At 40.2% G+C, this 25064-nt stretch overlaps 1 protein-coding gene across 1 annotated transcript; it reads left to right on the top strand.

Annotated features, from left to right (window-relative positions):
- Positions 1 to 6484: 6484 nt before the first annotated feature.
- Positions 6485 to 18222, top strand: INHBA (inhibin subunit beta A). Its single transcript, XM_066276557.1, has 2 exons — positions 6485 to 7040; positions 16317 to 18222. Exons 1-2 carry the CDS (start codon positions 6653 to 6655, stop codon positions 17189 to 17191), a joined length of 1263 nt encoding a protein of 420 aa, XP_066132654.1. The 5' UTR covers positions 6485 to 6652; the 3' UTR covers positions 17192 to 18222.
- Positions 18223 to 25064: the final 6842 nt, after the last annotated feature.

Consider the following 25064-nt stretch of genomic DNA (forward strand, 5'->3'; position numbering starts at 1 on the left):
ACTAGGAGTACCTCCTCATGTCTTCAGACATTGCCAAATGTCTCCTGGGAAGCAAAACTGCCCCCATTGAGAACCATTTCCTTTCCCTAATCATTTTAGTTGTAGCATCTGGGTTCCCTTTGTTCAAATAAGGCATTTCCAAATACTCTGAACACAGAGCACTTATATTATACGTAGCACAAGGCCTTGTGGGATATCCTAGTGATTCTCAGAGAAATGTGAGATTAGGAATACAATTTTGTATTAACTATTTCCAACCCTTGTTTTTTACTGAATTCTGGAAGAATGCTAATGTTTCTCTTTCCCTTCCTCCTCCTATTCATTTATTGATTTAACTTAAAATCAAACAGCTTCCCAGCTCAATTTTGAATGTGAAATATTGCCCCTTCTTATTCCCAAATCTACCTAATATCTAGTGGGCTGTCCAGGAAACAGGCAGGGTTTGCCAAACCCATATTCAACCTAAATTATATGAAGAGACTTCCAAATCTTTCTGCAGCAAATGTCACTCAGATTCTGCCCACGTATTCTGGATTCTGAGCTTCCCCTGAGGGAGCATCACTCCCCACCTAGGCAAGGTTTTCCTTCCTTGAGCCCAGAATAACACGTCACCCACTGTGAACACCTTGAGTCCTTTTGATTTCTCTCCATAGTCACATATCATGTTTCATTTCCCAGACAGGATGAACCAGAGATCATGCTTTTCTGGAAACAGATTTTTTTATAGGAAGAAACTAAAAAACCCTGGATTGTCAGCAGCCAAGTCCGTGCTCTGAACCCCAAGCCTCGTGCCATTTCAGCTGAATCAGAGGACAACTTCCCAGTCACCTGCTAGGGATGCTCATGTCTCCTGCCGTGCACTTTACACTGAATTAACAGCAATGCGTGAGCTGCAGCTAAAATAACAGAGCCATGAAAAACAGCCTTTTCTAGGGTTGTCTCCTTGTTCCAGGAATAGTCAGCAAAGAACCCAATTCATACCATGGATGGGAGCCGAAGGACGTATGGTTTGCTTGAGAAGAGAAATGAACATTCTTGCCTCTTTCTCTATGCTCACTTCTTATGGGCACAGCTGCTGCCACGGGTAAACACTACCACAGGTTAGCCGTGCCCTAAGATGTGTGTGTCACCAGGGGCCGCAGGAGGAACAGGGACACTGGTCTCTCCCCTGGTTGCACCATCAAGCTCTTATCCTTAAACGAACTTTGTTTTTGACCAGCTCTCTAATTGTGATTGAAAACACCAGCTCTCAGCAAGGCACAAGCCCTGGAGTTAGCAGCAGCAAGACAGGCCCTAATTGCCCCATTTACATAAAAGTAGAAACATACAACTTCTAAATATAAATCTCTGGCACGCCGTGCTTTTTGCAATTACAGTAAAAGAAGGTACCACAGTTTCCCTCCCAGCTCCTTGTCGCAGCAAGCTGCTCGGCTGGGCTCTCCAGGGGCCGCTGCTCCCGGAGAGAGCTGCGCCCTGCAAAGGCTACAGCGAGGAGCTGGGCGCCCTGTGAAAGGACCAGTCAATCGGGCCGACTGAACAAGTCTGGGAAGACGGTGGCCGCGGTCAGCAGCCCTAAGCAGCAGCCGGTGGGCCAAGCTCCACGTGGGCGTCGGTGCCCGGAGCCCTCGCCTCCGCAGTCGGCCGCAGCCCCCGTCCTGGGCCCGGACACCAGCAGTGCGCTCCCCCGGCACTGATTCTGGTTCAGAGATTCCCTGCTGCATTACTGAACAGTGATTTCCCCCACTCTCTGAATTCTTTAGCTGCCAAAAAGGGCAAACATCAAGTGCTGCTCTGAAAAGAACTTGCCCTTGCTAGGGCTCCGGGTAAAAATAGAGGCGGCAGCGTTCCGGCGTGATCCCCGGGAACTGCCAGCAGGTGCTGCTCAAGGTACGGTAGCGCCTAGCAGCCAGCGCAGGGCCGGGTGGGGAGTCGCTGGGGGAGGGGCAGAAGTGAAAGAGAAACCAAAGAAGGAAGAGGAGATGCTTGACCCGAACCGGGCTGACCAGCTTACCCGTGGACCCTGTAGTTTGGAAGAAAAAAGATCACTTCGCAGTCCAGAATATCCGAGAGAAGTTATTTTAATCTGCCTGCATCCTCCACCACCTCCACCTTCATTTCCACTGAGTGAGGAGGTATTTCCACTGTGTCTCAGCTCAGGCTGGGGGCTCAGGTAGACAATTACATCACAGCTGGTGGGCTGACCTGGCAGATGGGCACCTGATGGCATACCCTGCCTGAGTCACACATGTAGGGTGACTCCTCTAGTCTGGGTGCTGTAGAGTCCTATGACACATGCGTTTAGAAAAGCATCTCAGAAAGGGACCCCACTTTATGGATGACAACACTGAGGCCTGAGTTACTGGTTAATATACAGTGGGACCGGGGTGTCATCCAGTTTCATTGTATGCCCTACGACTCATAAACATGGTGGATGGTGGTATTTTCGGGACACCACGGTTCCTGCATGGAAGAGGAGGTGAGTTTATGCCTTGCAGGGGATTGCTTTCCTTGACAGCTCATCAAATAAAGTGGGAAATTCGAAATTCGTTTCTTATAGATGTTGAGTCCATCTTATTCTAAACTGATGATCAGGTGTGGAATTAGATGACACTGATCCTGTTTTTATTGTTCCTTCTCAGATTCCCACTGTTTCTTTACAACCTAATGATTTAATTTCCTACTTTATTTCTGCATGTGCAGTTCTTAGAATATTCTCCATCCCCCATATACAGTTCAGCATCCATACTTTCTCTGTTTTGGCCAAGGCAGACCCTCTTATATAGGAAACTTATGGTGTCCTAAAGGAACCAGCTTACTCTGCACATCAGGGGACCAGAGCCTCTGTATTTTGCTTGTGGGCACAGTGAAAAGTTTATTTTATGCATGTTAAATCCTGCATACAGAACAACATATCTGGTCATATGGTTTTCATTAGCTCCCAATTTTTCACGTTTTATTCAACTTGTCGTGAGGACTCAGCTTATGCTTCAGCTCTACTCCAGACGGCCCTTCTCCACCATCCTAGTCTGAAGAGTCCTTCCTCTGGTATTATTTCTGACTTGTTTACACTCTTCTCCACTAAAGAAAATCCCAACGAACTTAATTTACTAGAAGGAATATTCACTTTTCTCATTAATCTTATGTTTGTAACAATTTAGAAATCATAGGACTTCAAGATCTGAAAAAGAAGAATGATGAATGAAATTTGGGGGAGGGTAATTCTAAAGACCTGGGAATAATACTTATAATCTTCACTTGCAGAGATTAACTATTTCCAAAGTTCTAGTAATAAATGATTTATAAAGCAGGCATTCAATTTCAAGATGTAAAATAATAGTGTAAGTCAGAGGAGGGAGACCATTATCATATAGTATATATATTTTCTTTTTTTTTTTTCCAATGGAATATCTTATTTAAAAAAAATAGAATCCCTATAAAGAGTGCTGTGAATTTTCTTGCCTGTAAGAAACAATAAAATACTTTGTAAATAGAGGAAACTTCATGAAGTAACAGATGTTTTATGTGAAGACATAAAACTGAATCTGAATATAATAAGTCTCTGTGTGTGTGTGTGTGAAAATAGTAAAAGAAAAGTTGGAAGTTGAACTTTCAATGAGATATAGTTGTTGATTCCAGTAGTTTTCTCAAAGGTAGTCTAGTCAGCCAGAGGTTTACGGGCTCAGTGATCACTAAGTACTGTCAAAGCAGCTAAGAAAGACTTTCCATTAGATAATGATTATGAAATATGTCTCACACTGGAAAAACTAGTCATCCGCTGATGTCATGCTATTCTAACCAATCCTAAACAAAGCCCCAGCCCTCCTGAGTGGTACCAATGTGTGAGTATACAAGTAGTACAGTATAAAACTTCCCAGTGCCAATACCATGAAGAGGAACTCAGGCAGCTCTAACCACAGGATATGAGAGGCTGCTGGTGAAAGAGACAGCACCGGAAAGGTAATGCTTTTTAACTCTTGCTTGTGAGCTATTTACATATTCATAATAAGAATGGTTTAAAGGAATTATACAACTGATTGGCACTTCCATGCACATTATGATTTGTACCTTTTTATATTATTCAGGAAGGTAGATATAGCTTTTAACAGTACAGCATGCAAATAGATTACGTGTTTATACAACCCATCAGCACATATATATGAGTATACATGCCAAAGAGAAAGTTATTTGTTAAGAGTTACATTCACAAACAACAAATTTAGGGAGCATGCATACTCACAGAAAGAATCCACATGCTGATAAATTGCACTTATCTAAATGCTACTATTGGGACTCTTGAGTTGTTTGGAGTCGTTAAACTTTTAATTTCAGACTCTCTTATAAAACTTAATTAGGCTACAAAATGCTTTGGATACTTATTTGGACAACAAATAGATTATAGTATTAGATTACAAAGATATTTTACTAAATGATTATAATGTAAATGTCCCCTTTCCCATTTTCTTTCACCATCCCCCACTTAAAATATAGACATTTTAGGGAATATTGACACAGTCTTAACAATGATAGCAGAGTAATTGATGTTCCTGGAGGTAAATCCCCAAAGGCGATTATAACACAGAAAGCCTTGCAAGTAGATGTTTTGGGAAAGGGGTACAGTGTCTCCAATTGAGAAAAACATCGTTACCTGTGCAAACTGTAATTTTAACCTAGTATCAAAGATTTTCATCCTCTTTCCCTACCATCAGATCTTATGGCTGCAGTCATAACATTTTTTAACTTTCTCCCCAATTCCAAAATTGTCTTGCTTGACTGTAATGCTCTGAACACACTAGGTGTCAGATATAAGCTGACTGTATCTACAGAAACTGAGAGGGCTTATGTGTGGGAAAGAAACCCAGAGGGAAGGAAAGCTTTAACAGATGGACCTCTTAAAGATACTTCTGCAAGATAAAAGCATTAAGACAGAAGATAAAAAAAAAGGGGGGGGGCTGAGGCAAGGGCAGGGAGGAGAATTTAAAAAAAAACCTCAGAGAGGCACTGTTTAAAAATTCACATTTTTCTTTTACTGTGAACACTGAAATCCAAGATGATTTCATCTGTGCTGTTCCTTTGAGAGAACAATAAACCATCGAGGGGCCAGTATATGAATACATTGGTCCAGGATAGGGTAGAGGTAGGCTGAATCCCCCCCTCAAAAAAAAAACAAAACACAAAACAAAACAGAACAGAGAGAATAATTTGTCAATGTATTTTAGATATTCTTTTCCCACAGGAGTAGTAATTCAAGTCCTAGCAGGAACACACTATTTGTGTGAAATAATGTGGGAAAGGCCAAGTGAATTTTGCATTTTATCTGTGAAGTCAGGGCAAGTGGCAGTAGGCTGTAATGTGTGTGTATGTGTGTGTGTGTGTGAGAGAGAGAGAGAGAGAGAGAGAGAGAAGGTGGGAGGGAGCAGAGCAGGCAGTGGGCACTGAGGAGAGGGAACGTGCTTGCTCCTGTGACAGGAGATGGAAAACACAGCCTGTCTGCCTAGGTCTTGCAGTGCCCAGAGGCATTTTGCAGTTGGGAAAAGTAGTGTGTATTATCTGACCCCAAACAAAAGTTGTATTGCGCCCCTCTCAGATCGCCTGCCAATGTGGACAATCCTGAATATTTAAATATGAATGAATGAGGAAAGGAAGTTCTCCAGGATTCCCTCAGGTCAGAACAATGGACCTGCCTCTGAAGCCCTAGGTCCCTGCCCCTTTTCCAGACCTTCCCTACCTGTCCCCTGACCTCTTGCACCCTGAGCCCACCAGATGGGCCAGTGGGCTTTGAGTTTTCTACAGCTGTGGCCAGGAGGGTGGAGGGACAGTGGGGGCAGACTGTACAATGAAGTCAGCACTGCTGATGAGACAGTGCGTTTACTTTGGGTATTCTTTCCCCTCCGAAAGAGGAAGAGGGTGAAGCAAGGCAATTGGGCAAAAAAAACAAAACAAAACAAAAAACCCCAAACAAACAAGAAGTGGAACAAAATTAGGAGTATTCCTTTTAGAAGGGAAAGTAGAACTCCCGAGAATGGTGATGTTTGAAGAGAGGTGTGTGCAAGGGAGCAGTGAGCAGAAGGAAAGCAGCCTGTCAGAAAACGGGCTTTTCCTCCCCTTCCTAATCACTGCCTTACTCACAAACTCCCTCCCTCTCCCATTCACTCACTCACTTAGGGCCAATCGTTCTCTCTCTCCCTCTCCCTCTCTCCTTCAGTCTCTCCCTCCCTCCCTCTCTTCCTCCCTCCCTCCCTCTCTCTCCCTCTCCCCCTTCTCTCCCTCTCTCTTCTGTCCCCCTCTCTCCGTTTTCCCTGTCTTTCCCTCCCTCCCATTCTCTCTGTCTCTGTCCCCCCACCCTGTCTCTCCCTCCCTCCCTCCCTCCCTCCCACCCTCCCTCCCTCCCTCCTTCTCTCCCTCGGAGACGGGCAGCTCTCTCCTCCCTGACAGCACAAACCTACGGCAACTGACTGCATTCAGAGAGGGAACCTGCAAAGAAAACTTCACAGAAAACTTTTTGTTCTCTTTCCAGAGAATTTGCTGAAGAGGAGAAGGAAAAAACCAAACCAAACCAAACAACAACAACAACAACAAAAACAACAACCTGTGCGTGAGGGGGAGGACAAGCAGGGCCTTTAAAAAGGCGACCACAACAACTTTTGCTGCCAGGATGCCCTTGCTTTGGCTGCGAGGATTTTTGTTGGCAAGTTGCTGGATTATAGTGAGGAGTTCCCCCACTCCAGGATCTGAGAGGCACAGTGTGGACCCCGCCTGCCCGTCCTGTGCACTGACCACCCTTCCCAAGGATGTACCCAACGCTCAGCCGGAGATGGTGGAGGCTGTCAAAAAGCACATTTTGAACATGCTGCACTTGAAGAAGAGACCTGAGGTCACCCAGCCAGTGCCCAAGGCAGCGCTTCTGAACGCGATCAGAAAGCTTCATGTGGGCAAAGTGGGGGAGAACGGGTACGTGGAGATAGAGGATGACATCGGAAGGAGGGCAGAAATGAATGAACTGATGGAGCAGACCTCAGAGATCATCACGTTCGCAGAATCAGGTGGGTGCTGGCACTGGGGTTGGGGGATGTGTTTCCCTGACAGTCCTAGGAGTGACTTCTTTCCCCTCCAGCTGTAAACTGCCTGGGAGGGTCATTAGTTATTAGGTGATGGTGGCAGGCAAGCAAAGGGGAGGTCGGGGAGAGGACTTGGCAGAAATGGAATTCATGAGCCCTGGCTGGAGATGGCTAGCTTACACTTGCTAAACTCATCTGGTCACCCGTAGAAAGCTCTGGAGCCAGTCTGGAGCTGGAAGCCAGTCTGTGAGAGGCTCTCTCGCCTTGCCTGTGAAACCAGGTCTGAGCAGCCCACTGAGAGCTAGGGCAGTTCGGGTGCTGGGGGAACAAGGAGGCTTTGGGACCTCATCCAAAGTTTTTATTGGGGGCGGGGGTGGGGTGAGGAGTGCAGGATTGCGGTGGAATGGCATAGATGAAGTCACTGTCTTAAAACAAACCTTCACTTTAAAAGTCCAATCAGGGACCACATCAGGGAAGCAAGGCAAATTTATTAGTGACAGTTATTTTTACCTTTAGAACTGTCTACTGGAGCACAGGCATCTCATTCTAGGCAGTAAAGAACGACTTCAGGGGGCAGTTGACATTGGCCCAACAGTCACTTTTGGAACACTGACTTTTGCTCTCTGAACCAAGAAAAAAAATAAAAGAGTTTTGTTCTCTGTAAAGTTACTAAGAGCTCTCTGCCAAAGAGTGCCACCTAGACAAAGTGCCTTCAGATATTACACTGAACTGTTACTCAATCCTTCAGAGGAAGAACTTTAATACATAGATTCTAATAGTTGGCTCAGGACCACACTAACCTGTTGCTGACTAGAAAATACCTGTCAGAAATGCAGGCGGAGATATGGAGCCAGGTAACTCTCAGTTATGTGACACAGAATCTTTTGCAAGTAACAAGCCCATGCATGCCCGGGCACACAGATACGTTAATACCATGTTACTTTCATAGTAATGCAAGGCTAAAAAATTGTAGCCCTTGGCAAGTCTATTTGAAAGGAATGCCATTGTTTTGTTTGGTAGAGCATATGGCCAGTGAAGTATGTGCAGGGACTCCCAGCATTTCTGTTTGAAAGTTTGCCGCAGCCATATAAACAATGAAGGCAGCACTCAGAATTTCCAATCCCGAAAACCTGTTGACTCAGATGTTCTGTTTTCAAGAAAACCTTCCAAGACCTGGGCATCTTTTGGGGGGGAGCAGATAGCCTGCTGGGTTCCTGGCTTCCCCCAGTTGGAGAAGCCCGGTGTCCTGCAGGCTTCCTGGCAGGGAAGTTAAGCTCTCTCATCACAGCAAAATTCTTTTAGAGAAGGTCTTACTTTCTTTCCCTAAGACTCTTTCTTGATAGAGCCCCAAAGGACATGATGATAAGAACTTTATTTTTTGAAGCTTTTTCAGTAAGAAAGTCAGGTTGGAGTTTTCAAGTTGCCACCCAATTTTTCTCAACCTTTTTTTTTGTGGCAAGGTAGGGAAAAAGTGTTTAATGACTTTGAGTCCCATGCAGGGAGAATTCCAGCAGTCTACAGGTCTACTCCCTGCCCTGACACAAAGGACCCTGTATGTTTTCATATACCACTTGCCACGCATGATGGTATTAATTGCAGCTCCTCCTCAATGGGCTTTCCCACATCATATGACAAAGTATACCTATACCTTTGACCACTTTTAATATACACCTGATTCTAGCAATGCTGACTTCTCTGACTTATGTAGCAAACCACTTTCTTGGCATTGGGAGATTTTGGAGTAAAAGAATTTGACCTTTTTTCTTGTTTATAGACTTCATCTCAAGGCCAATCTTTTTATAAGTGATAAGGAATCTTGTCATTTTTTAAAAACTTTTCTGTTAGGTGTTTAGTTTGAATGAAATTGAGCTTCTTTAAAAAAGGTGATTCATTTGACTCACATATTGACTAAAGTTTAAGGCTTGTAATGGAAAACTACTTCTGGTTGAGTTTACAACTCAACCTTGGGTAAGCTGTTGAATTCTTAGACAAGGTTTATTGCACTTGCTTATTTTTCTCATCTGAGAAGTGTCACACACCAACTTCAAGTTGGTTTAGTATGATTTCACAGATTTAATGATTGCTATGTGGACAATCTGTTCTCTGAGTAGAGTATCACAAGAGTATTGTGCCGCTGTTTCCCTGGTAGAAAGATTTATGATTTAAATGATTGTAGTGAATATATAAAAATGTCTTATTGCTTTTGGAATAATTCAACTTTAATAAAATTCAGACTATGTCAAATATCAAGATTTTTGGAGAATAGCAAAGGGAGTTCATTTTTATTTTCCTATAAACTATTTAGTACAGCATAGACTCTAGCCAATAAGGGTCACCCGTGTACATGCCACAGATGTACCTTTCAACTTCAAGATTCCTCATATTTTTTTTTGGAAGTTTAAAATAGTTTTGACTGTCAGGATGTTTAATAGATATTATTTTTCCCTTTTTTATTAATTTTAATGGGGTGACATTAATAAATCAGTGTACATATGTTCAAAGAAAACATCTCCAGGTTATCCAGATTCCTCATATTTAATTTTTGCTTCTAGTCTCTTTGATGGTTGAATAAAACCAAGATGTGGCCATAGCAGTTGGACTATAAAAGTTCAAGTGCTTAGAACTCTTTGAACTGAGTCTATCCCATTGTGCTCAGGTGGAAAGTGCCCCATTTTTGTAAAATTGATGTGAGCTGTTATTGAGTAAGCAGCTAGAAATCACTCTTAGGCTCTCTAAAATTTATCTCAACCAACAAAAATGATTTTATTTTTGTCACCCAAGATTGCTCACCAAGTTTATTACATTATTTTCATGGCCGGCACATAATCCTTTGTGTTTACCTTGAGAACTTAAAGGAAAGGAAGAAAGGATGGACAGAGTCAAGACAACTCTAAGTATGATTGTCATTGAAGCTAAAGTCAGTGGCCTCCTGACTGCTACATTTTATCATATTTTGATTCGTGAAAATAGCTGGTCAGTTAATATACAATGACAATATATTGCTGAGTCTCCACATGCTGCCAAATTTATATGCTGATTCTGATAATTAAGTTGGCAATTTATAGCACTTGTTGAAGAATGACAAATGAAACATTAGGAATTGGAAAATGCCACATAGCCTAGTTGTTGTTGAAAGCAACACTAATTCTCCCCTATTGAAGGAGAGTCTGGATACAGAAGATGAATTAGAAAGTACACTTCCCAAACAAGGGTCTAAGAAGGCTTGCTTGGGTGACTATTTCTCCCACCACAGGAAAGCCATCTTAAGGTGGAATTGACTCCCACCATTCTTTCCAGTCTTCTGAACTTTTCTGTGAATACCCCTCACTAAAGAGTGTTTTACACTTTTTTCCTCTGAATAACAGGAAATGATTGACCACAAGAGGGCACATTCCAAAGACTTTTGCTCTTTACCCAGTTAATCTAGGGAAACACAATTTTACCTACTGGAAGCCCAAATCCTTAGCACCTACTTTTAGTGATTATCAGTTACCTACTGCCTTCTTCCTCTCATCCAGGAAAAGTTAGGATTTAATGGATGGGAGGAACACGACTACCTGTAACACATTAAATGAGACAGAAAAAGAAATGGAAATTCTTGTGGTACATGTGAACTTTCCCAAACTCTATGGAAGACAGAGGAATGATACATTTTAAAAGCAAACAGAACAGTGAGTGGAGAAATGTGACCATGAATCATCAGCAACACTGATTTGCTCACCATCTCCCCTTAATATGGCTGCCTGGGCTTTTACAGAAAAGGCTTCCATCTCCCCTGATTTTGTTGCCTAGTTTGCCTGTCTTATCACAAGAGACAAATGACAAATGAATATGAACAGGAGGAAAAGGCTATTTATTTAATGCCTTGTGGGAACATGGTGTACAGCTCCGGAGGATGTGTTTGTTTCCATACTGAGAATGTGGAGAAAAATGGTAGAGAAAAGATGCAAAGGAGATGAAGGGAGGTCTGGACGCAGGAGTGGGTGCATTGGGGTGGTGGTGGAGGGGCAGGGTGGAACTCAGTGTTAACGTTTGAAGAACTGGGAGTAATAACCTTCCCAGACACTTTTCATGGAAACATGTATTTGCCTTGACCTTTTTTGCTCTAATATAGTTGAGTATGCTCGCTGAGCTGTAGTTCAGAATTCTTTATGGTTGACTGGTACCTCGATTGATCTCAAATCAAAAGTGTAAAAGTTCCCAGGAACTTTGAAAGAAGTCTCTGAAAGTCTGTGGGATGAAACTTAAGAATTTTTTTCTCTTCTTTTTAGGAACCTAAAACTCTTTTCTCTTTAAATATTTAAGTGTTGTTTTTTTAAAGCTATATATATATCTATATCTATATCTATATCTATATCTATATCTATATCTATATCTATATATATATATATCACTGTTTATATTGAAGGTCAGGAATGTGGCTGATTATTTACAATTCAATAGTAAATCCTAAGCAAAGATATTAAGGCTAAAAACTGAAGCAAGATAATTTATAATCAAATTTGCAGCTTTACTACAGGCAATACCCTCTACTATAGGTGAAAACAGCATAACCTTTATGTCCTCACTTGCCACTTCGTGCAGAAGTCCCTGGCAAAACAATGTCCATGCTTCAGAAATACAAGCTGTATCTGGTAGCTTTGCGTGCTCCCACCAGGGACCACAGACACAGTGAAGAATGGAAAGTTAAAGTAACAGCCATATTTTACAGTGAGGCTTTTCACTCATGGTAAGGTTAACCCTCTATAAAGAACAAGACTTTCCACATTAACATTAGAGATAGTACCCACATGTAGAAGGGCATCATACTTTATGTAGGACTCTGGTGAGCAATACAAAACAAAAATGAAATACTGTGTTGCTGGACTTGGGGGATGAGCAGCATCCTGGTGAGGGGGAAGGGAGCAACGAGGGACTTGGCTGTTTAACTCTTGGCACACCTACTTTTGTGATTGAGTTATTACAAATGTTTGAAATGTTCTGAAAGCAAAGGCCAATCTGTTTTGAAGGGTTTTTGCTTTCAGCTTTCACAGTCTTTCCTCTTTCTAATTCCTCCAACCAGCAACATTTCAAAGGAGATCCCTGTAAGATGCAAAATTTATCCTTCCTACCCATTTTTATGCACTCTTTTCTTACCCTTTGGTACATGTCCGCTGAGGTTTAAGTGATGAAATATTATCACCCACATGGATTTGCGTGGGTCTTTCTTAGTGAATTACTCAGGCAGAGCAGGCAGTGATACAAGCCTTGCTCACAAGCCTCAGGAAGGAAAAAATAGCACAGAGGATGAAAAGAATATTATCAGAGTAGGTAATGAAAGGTTATCAAAGCCACCAGCTCTACTTCATTAAATATGTAATAATGTAGGAACCCAGTGTGCACCTGTAAAAACTAATGGTGTACCTGCTCATCATGAGATTTATTTTGGGATTTTACAGTAGGAGATATATTTAAATCAAACCTGGAACTGATTAGTAATTGATCCTAAACACCTCAGCCTTAGCCAACCTTCTTCCATTTTTCAAATTGTTATGCATAGAAATTTAAAGAGATTTGAAGAATGAAGCATTCTGAAAGCATCACTGCAGTACAGCAACCTCACTCAGGTAAAATGCAAATAGAGGTAATATAGTCAAGAGGCTAGTTATAGATTTATATTACTAAGAAATTTGAGAGTTGTAATATCTCTGAAACCAACAGCTCTGATAAATATTAATTCCATCTCAGCTTCTAGCTGCCCCACTCCCTTCATGCTATGAAAGCTAACTGTAAAAATAAAAATAATGCACTGTTTAATAAGTCAGAATACAATAGAACTTTTAAAATGTACCTGCATATAAGGTAGACATTAAGAAGACTTGATTCTTTCTCTTCCCCTGTTTTCCTGAGCATTATGGCAACAGCATTTTCACGAAATGGGATCTCAGTTTTATTTTATTCCTGATAAAATATCATGCAATATACAAATAGCAGTTCCAGAAATGGACACCAGGAGAAGGAGGTGACAGGCATGTCAATTAGTAAGGGGAAAATCCAAATGTCAGAAGCATGGGGGAGAGATGCAGCATGCAGGCAGTGGGAGCAGTCTTCCAGCTCGGATAATGAACCCAGGCACAGATCAACACTGTTTCACTCTGCAGTACCAGGTGATGCCATACAGTCAATTATCTACCAGAACCAGGATGAAAGTCATTTTAGGATGACTCTGTAATCCTAATATAACAGAACCTAACAGATTGAGTCCCCTCTAATGAGTACTCTCTTTGTACAATCCTCTTTCAGGGACACTAAATCATTTGCTTCTCAGTACAGCTGCCTGTGAAGAAGGGGTGGGGCTATCTTGTGCATTAGAAACCTGCTCCTGTGAAATGAGGGGCTGTCCTGGAGGCTGTTTAGAGAAGTAGTCAATTTGCATGTCCTCTCATTGGTTCATCTCCAATTAGCCCTCTCTCATCCCCTCTACCCCAGCATCTGTACACATCTCTGGACTTCATTCATGGAAAATCCACTGTGTGGGGGTCCACATTATCATCTTTCCCCGCTTTACCTGGGGACCATCTACCTTCACCTTTTGCCCCTGCTGTCAAGCATGGGTCAGAGCAGAGCAATGGGAATGAGTTACCTGAAACCAAGCTCTTCATCCTGAGGCAAGTCAGATTCTCCAGTTTTACACTGGTTCCTGGAAAAACAAAACTCATCCTTGTGCTCCCTGGCTTCTTTAACTTAGTAGCTACTTTCTCTCTGTTTTTAGAGTAGGACCCTATATAGTGTAGGGTTTCATAAGCTGGTCTGCTTTGAGGTAGAAAGGAAGGCAGTGAGGAGCTTGTGAACATTAACCCTGACAGAGCAGCTGTGCCCTCCCTGGGGAGTCTGCTCACTTCTGCAGGACAGTCTTCAGAGGCTTGGGGAGCTTTGGCAGCCTTTACCTCTGATCTTGGGAAGACCCACCTATCACTTAGAGTCATCTGCTGATTATCTTTCTAATTATAAATGATTAAGTTCTCCTTTCTGGAACATTCTCTTTGCTTTCTTAAAAAAACAACCAAACAAAACCCACCAATTATTTAGCAGAGGGGAATACTGAATTCACTTAAAAAAAAAGTCATCATGCTTTCTAAAAAAGAAAACTTCTCTCTCCAACTGCTCCTCACTCTGGTGATCTAATCATAAACCTAGCTTTATTATTCATTTTAACTTCTGCCAGAGATGTGAGGTCAGGGGGACTCCCCTCACCACCAACATGGAGGCCAGCATCCTAGCAGTTTATGCAAAGATGCCGGAGAACCTTTCATATACATATGCAGCCTTCTTTGGCCATGACCTCAGTGAATTTGCCACTATCATAATCATCGTGTGCAGAGTGTGTTAAATTAAGAACAGAATCTGCAGTGCACAGAAAAGCCTGCCTTCTGCTCAGAGAATTTGAAACTGTGCCTAGAATTTATAGCACCGTAAACATCTCCGGGCAGAGAGTGATAAGTATGGCTAGATTTCCGTTAGCTATAGAAACCCAGGCAGGGAGACCCTCTTAGGGAATTGTAAGTTCTAAGATGAACTTTCTTAAGACTGTTCTCAGATTTGCACATCGGAGGCATGTATGCCAGGCAGTTATAAGCAGGTACATGCATGAGGGTGTCATGGAAAGAGAGTATGTTTCATATACTACTAAGTTTAACAGAGGAAGTGAGGAATAATATTTCATCAGTCAGAAAATTCTAGTCTGAACACCTGCACCTTACAGTACTTGTTGTCTATGAATAAGCACATAGGTGCTAGTAGAGAGAAAATAAGATATATAGCTTTCTAATTTTAGCATTAGGCAAGAACTGACTGGTCTCAGAATGCAATCACCCCACTGGTATACAGATTTTCCCTTTATTAACATTTGTTATAACTGGTGTTTATTGAGTTCTGTTAAAGGAAGGACACAAAAATGGGCAATTCAGAGGTAGGATGTAGATCTCTTAATCTAATATAACCCAATGCTAAGGATACCATAATTTGTTAAGGGAAATCAAGTAGTTGCCTACTTTTTGTGAAACACTGGGATATGATACTGCACAGGAGAGATAGGACCTTAGATCTGGGCATCCTAGACTGAACTGGCATGAGAGTGGGGGCAGAGATCTTAGAAAAGTCTTCTAGAGTAAGTGGTGCCATCCCTCTGCAATCTGAAACCTTATGAAGAGCAGCCTCTGAGGGTTGTGTGTTGGGAGCAGTATTCTGGGCAGAAAGAACAGCCATTGTCAGTGCCTGAAGGTGAGAGAGTCCCTTGGGATGCTCACGACTTCAAACAAATGCTGTGTGGCTGGTTGCCTTAGGATGGGACCCAGGCAGAGACCCTCAGAGTGAAGGCAGGAGCACTTTGGGCCGAGCTGAGTCCTGGGCAGTTCCTATTTAATCTGAAGGCACTAGAACTTGGGAAAGGACTGTAAAGAATGAGGGACATGAAAAAAAAAAAAAAGAATGAGGGACATGATCAGAGGCACCTTTGGGAAAGATTCCTTTCCCTCTTTCATGGAGGAATATTTGCAGAAGGGCTTGGTTTCCTGCTGGAGGAAAATGAAAGAAAAAGCTGATGCTGTGGCCCAGGAAAGAAGAGAGGGGGCAGTGAAGCAGCCAGTTGTGGCTGAGGAGGAGGAGGCTTCAGGCCACACACTTACGGGGCAGGGGTGGAAGTTGAGGATCATGTGTTTTTATTTACGTTATTCCATTTGATCCTTCCAAACCTATTGGATGATGGGTCAAATGTCATTATGTCATTCCCACTTTATAGAAGATAAAACAGATTAAAGAATTAATCTGTTGCTGACCCCTTTCACTCCTAGACAAACTCATATCTAGGCCATCTTCTTTCTAGGGCAAGAATGGCCAACTTTTCCTGGACAGGGCCAGAGAATAAATATTTTAGCTTCATGGGTCACACAGTCTCTGTTGTAGCTACTCAACTCCATATTAGAGTACAAAAGTAGCTGTAGACAAATCTATAAAGAAATAAGCATAGCTGTGATCCAGTAAAGCTCCTTATGGGCACTGAAGATTAAATTTCATATAATTTTCATCTGTCACAAAATGCTATTTTTCTTCAATCATTTAAAAATGTCAAAATCATTCTTATGGCCTGTGGGCTGTGATTTTCTGATTCCTATTCGAGATGATTTGTCACTAAAGGTCCTGTGGTAGCCTGAAATGTGTGAGTGGCTGCAAACACAGGAATTAATGAGTGTCCCTGCTCTCTCTTGTGCTGTTTTTTATTTTCAGGCACGGCCAGGAAGACACTGCACTTTGAGATTTCCAAAGAAGGCAGTGACTTGTCAGTGGTGGAGCGTGCAGAAGTCTGGCTCTTCCTCAAAGTCCCCAAGGCCAATAGGAACAGGACCAAAGTCACCATCCATCTCTTTCAGCAGCAGAAGCACCCGCAGGGCAGTGTGGACACAGGGGATGAGGCTGAGGAGAAGAGAGAACTGCTGATATCGGAAAAAGCAGTAGATGCTCGGAAGAGCACTTGGCACATCTTTCCTGTCTCCAGCAGCATCCAGCGATTGCTGGACCAGGGCAAGAGCTCCCTGGACATTCGGATTGCCTGTGAGCAGTGCCATGAGACTGGTGCCAGCCTCGTGCTCCTTGGCAAGAAGAAGAAGAAAGAAGAGGAGGGGGAAGGGAAAAAAAAGGCTGGAGGAGAAAGAGGGGTAGGAGGAGATGAGGAGAAGGAGCAATCCCATAGACCTTTTCTAATGCTGCAGGCCCGGCAGTCTGAGGACCACCCTCATCGACGGCGGCGGCGGGGCTTGGAGTGTGATGGCAAGGTCAATATCTGCTGTAAGAAACAGTTCTTTGTTAGTTTCAAGGACATTGGCTGGAATGACTGGATCATTGCTCCCTCTGGCTACCATGCCAACTACTGCGAGGGTGAGTGCCCAAGCCATATAGCAGGCACATCAGGGTCCTCACTCTCTTTCCACTCAACAGTCATCAACCACTACCGCATGCGGGGTTACAGCCCCTTTGCCAACCTCAAGTCGTGCTGCGTGCCCACCAAGCTGAGACCCATGTCCATGCTGTACTATGATGATGGGCAAAACATCATCAAGAAGGACATTCAGAACATGATAGTGGAGGAGTGTGGGTGCTCATAGAGTGTCCAGCCCAGGGGGAACAGGAACAACAGTTGTCCAGAGAGGACAGTGGCAAGATGAAGAAATGTTTAAGGTTTCTGAATTAAACAACCAGAAAAATAGAAATTAAAAAATAATAATAAACTAAAAACAAAACCTGAAACAGAAAAAGGAAGATGTGGAAAAATTCCCCATCCAGGGCTCCGAGATGAAGCAGTGAAGGACATGGGAATTGGGAAGGAAAGGGAGACCGGCCTATCCTTCAATTTCTTTTGATATCAAAGTGATGATATCAGTTTCTTGAGCAGGAGCATTGTCCTCTCCTTTTCAGTTCCCTTTCAGGGTGAGCCTTGAAGTCAACTTGTCTAGTCTGCAATAATATGGGCTAGCACAACCCAAATAGCACCTAGAAAGCCATGAGTTTGAAAGGGCCAGTCACAGGCACTTTCCCACCCACTTACCCAGGTCGTAAGGCATGTCCCACCCACTTACCCAGGTCATAAGGTATGTCTCTGTGTATATCAGTGCGCGTGCACATGCGCTACATCCCCCGACATGCATACACACATGCTATAGACCCCACACACTCACACCCCACCCCAACACACCACACACACACACACACACACACACACACACGGACACACACATAGGCATTTCTAGACACCCACACAAACACGTGCTGGTAAAAGAACGATAGTGTGTGGTGGTCACACTTCCTTTTTCTGCACCACTCTCACGACAGATAAAACAAAAGTCAACATAAAAAATTGAGAACCAGAATAAAAGATCAAGGAAGAAAAGAATACCAAGTTATATTTCGTTAAGGTGCTTATGATCTTAGAACTATGCAACCTAATAGGTTTGAAACTGTTTACCTGAGAGAGAACAAAAAGAGACTTTTTTGTATTGGAAGTAATCTGATTAATTTTTATTTTCTTCAAGGAGAGATACTTGAAAGGAATATGTTTGTCCATTTGTTGGATCCAAACATTTCTATATTTTGTAAATGTTTTTTTTTATCGTTTACTATTTGCACTACAATGGTGTTTGACCTGTCCAATCCTTATTTAACAAGTATTTTCTTTGGGTGGGGGTGGGCGGGTTAAGAGCTGCACTTAATGTGAGCTATAAAAGAACTGCTACAGCACACAAAATAGCTATTTTTATTATTATTATAATTATTATTATTTTTTACTTTTAAAAATAGACACATACACCAAAGACATTTGTGTGAGCCTTTAAACAGTCTGTCTGTGGTTGGTATCATTCACCATCAATGAGTCAGGGGTTGGGATTCAAGGTTTGGTAGGGTAGATTGTATTCAGGCTTAAAAGACCTGAGAAGTTTGGTTTTGACTCCTTTTATATCCACGAAACCGGACATTTCATACTGGATGTGATATCAAGTTTAATCAAGTTCATGAAATGCTACATGCTTGTATGTGTATATATGCATTGCTTGTGCATATGCATATCTGTGTGTGTATATACATGTCCATACACATTTTAAGCACTTCAGGCTGTCATTTTTTACTGTTCTTAAAGAAATGAATGTTTGTGTGCAAAACACAGTATTTTTGAGAAAGATAGGTTATAGTTTTTGCTTTTACTCTGAACTAGGCGGGCACATTTCAAAAATCTGGTGGGAAAAGCCTAGAAATTCCAGTAAATATCCAGCAAGGCCCTCATTCAATGTCCAGAGATCCAATCCCCTCCTCTTCCTTGTCCCCCACACCATCTTAGAAGTTATTCCCTGCAGCAAAAACAGGGAACTCCTGTTCATCAAAGCTCTAGGCTGTTTTTATTTTCAGTTATATTTATTATCTATGGGAATCAATCTTAAATCAGAAGCTTTTTCAGAAAAAGAATTTTAATCTTTAGTCCAGAGTAAAATTGTTGAGTGCAATTCTATTTTTAATAATTAAGGCCTGGTTGTGAGAAGTTTTACTTGCACAACTGGGTTGAATAATGTTGTTGTCACTATTTAAATGATAAATAATTGGGGGAGGGTGTTAAGACAGTAAAAATAAGAAAGAGGCAGGGATAGGGACAGCTGTAAAAATCCCCAGTATTTTTATTTACATCCCAAATTCTTCATATATATTATAAGTTGGTATATATTGATTCAGATGGAAAATGGGAGGGTAGCTACTTTGTTTAATAGATATGAAAGTACATGCCTATAGCTAAATTTTTACTAATTTATTCCACAGTATTTAGGTTGCCTAGAACAACTCTGAGTTAATCACGTGCTTTTTAAAATACAGATCCTTGTTTTTACTGACATGTTTGACATTTGCAAAAATTAAAGAAATTCTTATAATTGGGGAAAATTATACTCATTAATGTTTTGAAAATGAAACTTTCAGCCCTATATCAATTCATTGATTGAAAAGACAATTAATTGTAGGAAAATAAAATATTGATGAGAAACCAAATGTTACAGAAGGTGGTTTAGCTCTTTTTATACTAAATCAGTGTATGGTAGCACCAGGCTGTATGTAGGCAAATCTCTTTAGTGCCATTACCTGGCAAGACTACTTACTACAGTCTAAACATCCACCATTTCTTATGCTGGAAACATAACATGTACTGCATGAGAGTGGATTCTAACTAACTATGAGAGGGAGAGCATGCAAAATTGGTACTTACTTCCTCACTTTTAACCACTGACCTGGGAATCAGGTGGGGAAGGTGAGTGTGGTGAGGAAAATTTTACAGTGAAGAGTAGATGTCGATGTTCATACATCACAAATTGAGCGCCTTTTGAACTGCCTCTTATTTGGTACTGGGCCAAAAATAGAATGGGGAAACAAGTGCTAGTTCACTATGTAATAGCAGAGATGGCCAAGTCCATGGAAAGAGCAAAAGATTGCAAAGACAGTTGAAATGTATGGCATATCAACTATACAAAGGTAAGCAAAAGTAGGTTTGCAGTTGTACTACCAATAAATAATACAATAATTACTAATAATACAAGAATAAGTTTGTATACTTACAACTATAAACCTACTTTTGCTCCCCTGCATATGCCATTTCTTAAGCCCTTTAAGTCCTCAACATATTGGGGTAAAGTAGAGTTTGATTAGTGACCACAGTAATTATAAGCAGAGCAAAATGAAATTCTATATGACAATATTTTAATGGGATATTTTAATTTAAATTAATTAGACTATCATACATTTACACACTTTAACCTACTTCATTAAATTTATGTGGCCTTAAAATAGAATTAAAAATCACTTCTGTCTTTAATAATTTTGGAACAGCCATACTTTTAATGTAGCACCATGACACCAAAAGAAAAAGCTTTTTAAGTTCTACCATATTGGGTTCTTCGCAGTATGTTTTCCTTGATCTGAGCTTGGCATCTCACTATTCTTTCTCTAGAGCTATCTCTATGCTCTTAAAAATCTACCCACACCAGTTTTAAAAGATCTGAGAATCAATGGCACCATATATCTTTTAAGAATGGTAACTATTTTGTAGATTGTATTAATATATATATATATATATATATATTTTTTTTTTTTTTTGCTAAAAAGTAAGACAAGGTTCGGCACAGAGTTGAAATATTCTTGTCCCTAAACACCAATCAAATTCTTACTTATTTAAGATTGATTTTACACTCTGTTTTCAAGGAGAGTGCCTGCATTCTCTGATGTAGAGCAAGGGAATTTTTTTTCACTCTATGGGATTGGACCTCATGACTCTAGAAAAGGAGAGTGCAAATGCCTCAGTTGTATTGAGCTTAGATTCAAATTATGTTCACTTGAAAAAATGATTTCTTGTGGGCCTTTTGGCAACTTCCCTTTTTAATGTACAAAAAAAAAAAAAAAGAAACACACAAAGAAAAACTTAGTCACCCTGAAAACCTTCACAATAAATGAAACTAACTTGTAGATGTGGGCAGAACATTTGGGGGTGGACATTGTATGTGTTTAAATTAAACCCTTTGTCTCTGAGAAGCTGTTGTATGGGTCAGAGAAAATGAATGCTTAGAAGCTGTTCACATCTTCAAGAACAGAAGCAAACCACATGTCTCAGCTATATTATTTATTTTTTATGCATAGAGTGAATCATTTCTTCTGTATTAATTTCCAGTGGGTTTTGCTCTTTATTTAAATGTTTTGAGAAACAGTGCATTGACAATGGGTTGATATTTTTCTTTAAAAGAAAAATATAATTATGAAAGCCAAGATAACCTGAAGCCTGTTTTGTTTTAAAAGTTTTTATGTTCTGTGGTTGATGTTGTTTGTTTGTTTTTATTTTGTTTAATTTTTTTTGGCATACTACATGCAGTTCTTTAACCAATGTCTGTTTGGCTAATGTAATTAAAGTTGTTAATTTATACGAGTGCATTTCAACTATGTTAATTGTTTCTTAATATTTATTGTGTAGAAGTATTGATAATTTTTTATTTACAATATGTTTAAAGAGATAACAGTTTGATATGTTTTCATGTGTTTATAGCAGAAGTTATTTATTTCTATTGCATTCCAGTGGATATTTTGGTGTTTGCGAGGCATGCAGTCAATATTTTGTACAGTTAGTGGACAGTATTCAGCAACGCCTGACAGCTTCTTTGGCCTTATGTTAAATAAAAAGATCTGTTTGGGGTTTATTTTTTATTTTATGTATTATTGGTTTTCCAAGATCAACTTTGCATACATTGCTACATCCTTTTCTGAGTGATAATTTTGTTTCTACTATAATTATATGGAAAGTGTATGAAAAGAAAAGCTGGAATGAGAGCTCAAATGGAAAAAAGAATGCATATTCCTGTGCAGAGGTTTGTAATGGGCTGGAGAGGCTTGGACTAGCAATATTTATATTCATTTTGTTAATTTTCCTTTTCTCAAACTGTAGTGGCAAGTAACATGAAATAAAGAGACATTTCCCCCTTCTTCCCACTTTCTTTTCTCCTTCTTCCCTCCTTCTTCCTTCTCTTATTTCTTACTCCTTTCCTTTCAGGCTAGAAATCTGGAATTACACACAGAGCAACTAAAGCTAGAGAACTAGATGCATAGGAAAAAAAGTACTGGGACAGGCAGGAGCAATTTGAAAGTACAGCCAAGGATGAATTGATTGGTCAACTTTTTCTTCTATAGGTTTCTCTCTAGGATCTGTGCCCATCCAAGTGGGTACTTTTTTTGGGGGGGGAAACTGAATTTTGTAACTGCTCATATGAACCTAGCATATACCCTTTGTTTTTGCTTTAACATGTAATTGTTTTAACTACCTAAATAGTAGGTATTGTTATTCCAACTTTTACTGATGAATCTGAAGCATAAAGTAACATACATTGGAACTGTTAGGATTCCAAACCACATCTATATTCAAATATAAAATGTATTTATTTTTGTTTCATATTTCCATTTTGTGTTAATTTCCTTTTTTTACTAAAAAAAAGAGAAAGAGGTAGTGAGGGCTTCAGCGTTGAAGACACTGCTACCTTTTTAACACAAGACACTATACTCATTAGATTATTCACTGTACTTATTTCAAGTGAAATGCCTAATTCATGTAAATTCCTACTAAACCATTTTTTATTTGTTTCAGGTGGAAAAGTTTCAATTTAAAAAATCTATTTATTTGAGAGAGAGAGAGACAGAGAGGAAAGGAGAGAAAGAGAAATCTTGATTTGTTGTTCCACATATTTATGCATTCATTGGTGGTTTCTTGTATGTGCCCTAAATGGGGATCAAACCCATAACTTTGGTGTATTGGGCTGATGCTCTAACCAACTGAGCTACTCAGCCAGGCTGTAAAGTTCCAATTTTTAAAAAAATCAGATGAAATTGTTGTAGTTTTGCTTTATAGCTATTAATTTATTTTATATCTCTGTTCTTATAATTTGGTAGAGGAAACCTTTTGTCCAAAATATTTTGCTTTATGGGCCCATTGATTTTGTGTGTATGTTGAATGAACACATGAATTAGCCTTTATTTCCTGCCATGTTTAATAATGAATGCATTCTAATAACTAAGTAAAACTTCACTGAATTATAGGTGAGTAACATTACTATGAAATTTCTATGGTGTTATTGTAATTAAGTAAAAAATAACAAAGAAAACAGTTAAAAGTGGGTACAGAAAATATATTAATTGTGTATATGGAATATATAATATATGTATGTTATATATTATATACCTAACATATATGATACATAGGATATGTCATAATTTAAAGAAAACATCTAAATTCAGTTCATATAGAAGTTTAATCCTTTCCCAGAAAATAGTTGTCTGAGGATATGTCTAAACAAAAGGACTAGAGGGGTGGAAAACTTCCTTCTTACATAAATCAAGTACCAGCTCCTTTAAAAAAATTATGGTGGTTCTGCATTTATCCAATTTTGAGTCTTCTCTTCGGTCCATGAAAAGATTCATTAGAAATTTTTCATTACACCCTTTCAGGCTTACATGTCATGTAATTAGTGCCTACAATAACTAAAACAAGGAAGGCAAATTGTTTATCCACAAACAAAGAACCAAGAGCTGTTTCAAGACTTTTTAGAAATAGACAGTTTATTTCATTTGACTCTACCCACCTTTGAGAAGAAGCTGTAATCCTACGAGTTCCACTGTACCTTTGATTAACTGGAAGGACATCAGACCTACTTTTCTTGCAGAAAACTAGGCAGTTAGAATCTTGAAGTGGTTCTGGAAAATATTAGACCAACTGAATAAAAATGATGTATCTTCTTAGAACTGATTATTGTTCGAGAAGATGTCAGAGGAAATGTTGAGATGAGGACCAGTGACTATAAGAAAAGAGCATTGAAAAAGCCACCCAGGGTAAGAGTTAATTTGTTGCTGTAATTCCTATTGTCGTAGTGGTGGTAGTGCCTGCATCACTGTCATGTGGGGGGACACAGTGCTCTTAGACAAATACTATAATGTGGCAACAAAGACCCCATCTAATATGTTTCTCATTAATGTGTTTGCCCCAACACAGTTGAGTACACAGCCTAGTACTCACATGGGATAAAGGCAGTCATTATGGGGAAACTCTTCTATTGTGAAAGAGAGAAAAAAGGAAAAATAAAACTGAACACTGCTAATCTATGCCAGAACCAGCAGGCCTAAGGCAGGAGGATGACAAAGCATTGTGCTTCAAAGTGTTTATTGTGCTAGAGCTTCCAAGCACTTTGAAGACAATCATCAAACCCTTCTAAATGGAACCAGGGAGCCTTTTGCCATTGATCTCAACAACAAATATTTGTGTTTCATGGTCAATTTATTTATCCCTCAAAGATTCTAAGTAAAATTTTCATCAAATAGGGTAATTTTAAAAATTAAACTAATTTTCTATTTGAGTAATCACATTCTAAACATGAAATTGACAGCTACATGAAATGGATTTAAATGGCATGCAAAAATACATTTAGTAGCTAGGATTAGGCCAAGTATCATGGACTTTGCAATTCTGAAATCAAATAACACATATAGACTCAAAATAATGATTTTTTACTCATCTTCATAAGATCATGGACTGGCTATGCTGCCATGAAGCTACAGACTGAAACATGAAGCCAGCAAACATGGCCTCTTCTTTTTGGATTTGTGATAATAAGACATGAATAACATTGAAAACTCCAGCTAATTGGGCTTATAAATCATTTATTTAGCCATTATATATAAGCACTCTTGGAAGAGGACTCAAAAGAATTTTCTCCAAGCTCAACACAGCACTGTAGTCAGGATAGTCCTGTGACTCCTTGAAAGAGGAATAATCAGCAAATGCTAGATGGCCCCATCAATGTCCCAGCAAGTCAAATGTCAACTGGTACAGAGTAGTGAGATAAGAGTGCTTTCCTTTTCCTAAGAAAGCCCGTTCTTTTGTGTTTTTTTAGTCTAAACCAAGATATTTATTTTAAAAAAAAGGCA

Source organism: Saccopteryx bilineata, chromosome 4, assembly GCF_036850765.1.
Source record: "Saccopteryx bilineata isolate mSacBil1 chromosome 4, mSacBil1_pri_phased_curated, whole genome shotgun sequence".
Lineage (NCBI taxonomy): Eukaryota > Metazoa > Chordata > Mammalia > Chiroptera > Emballonuridae > Saccopteryx > Saccopteryx bilineata.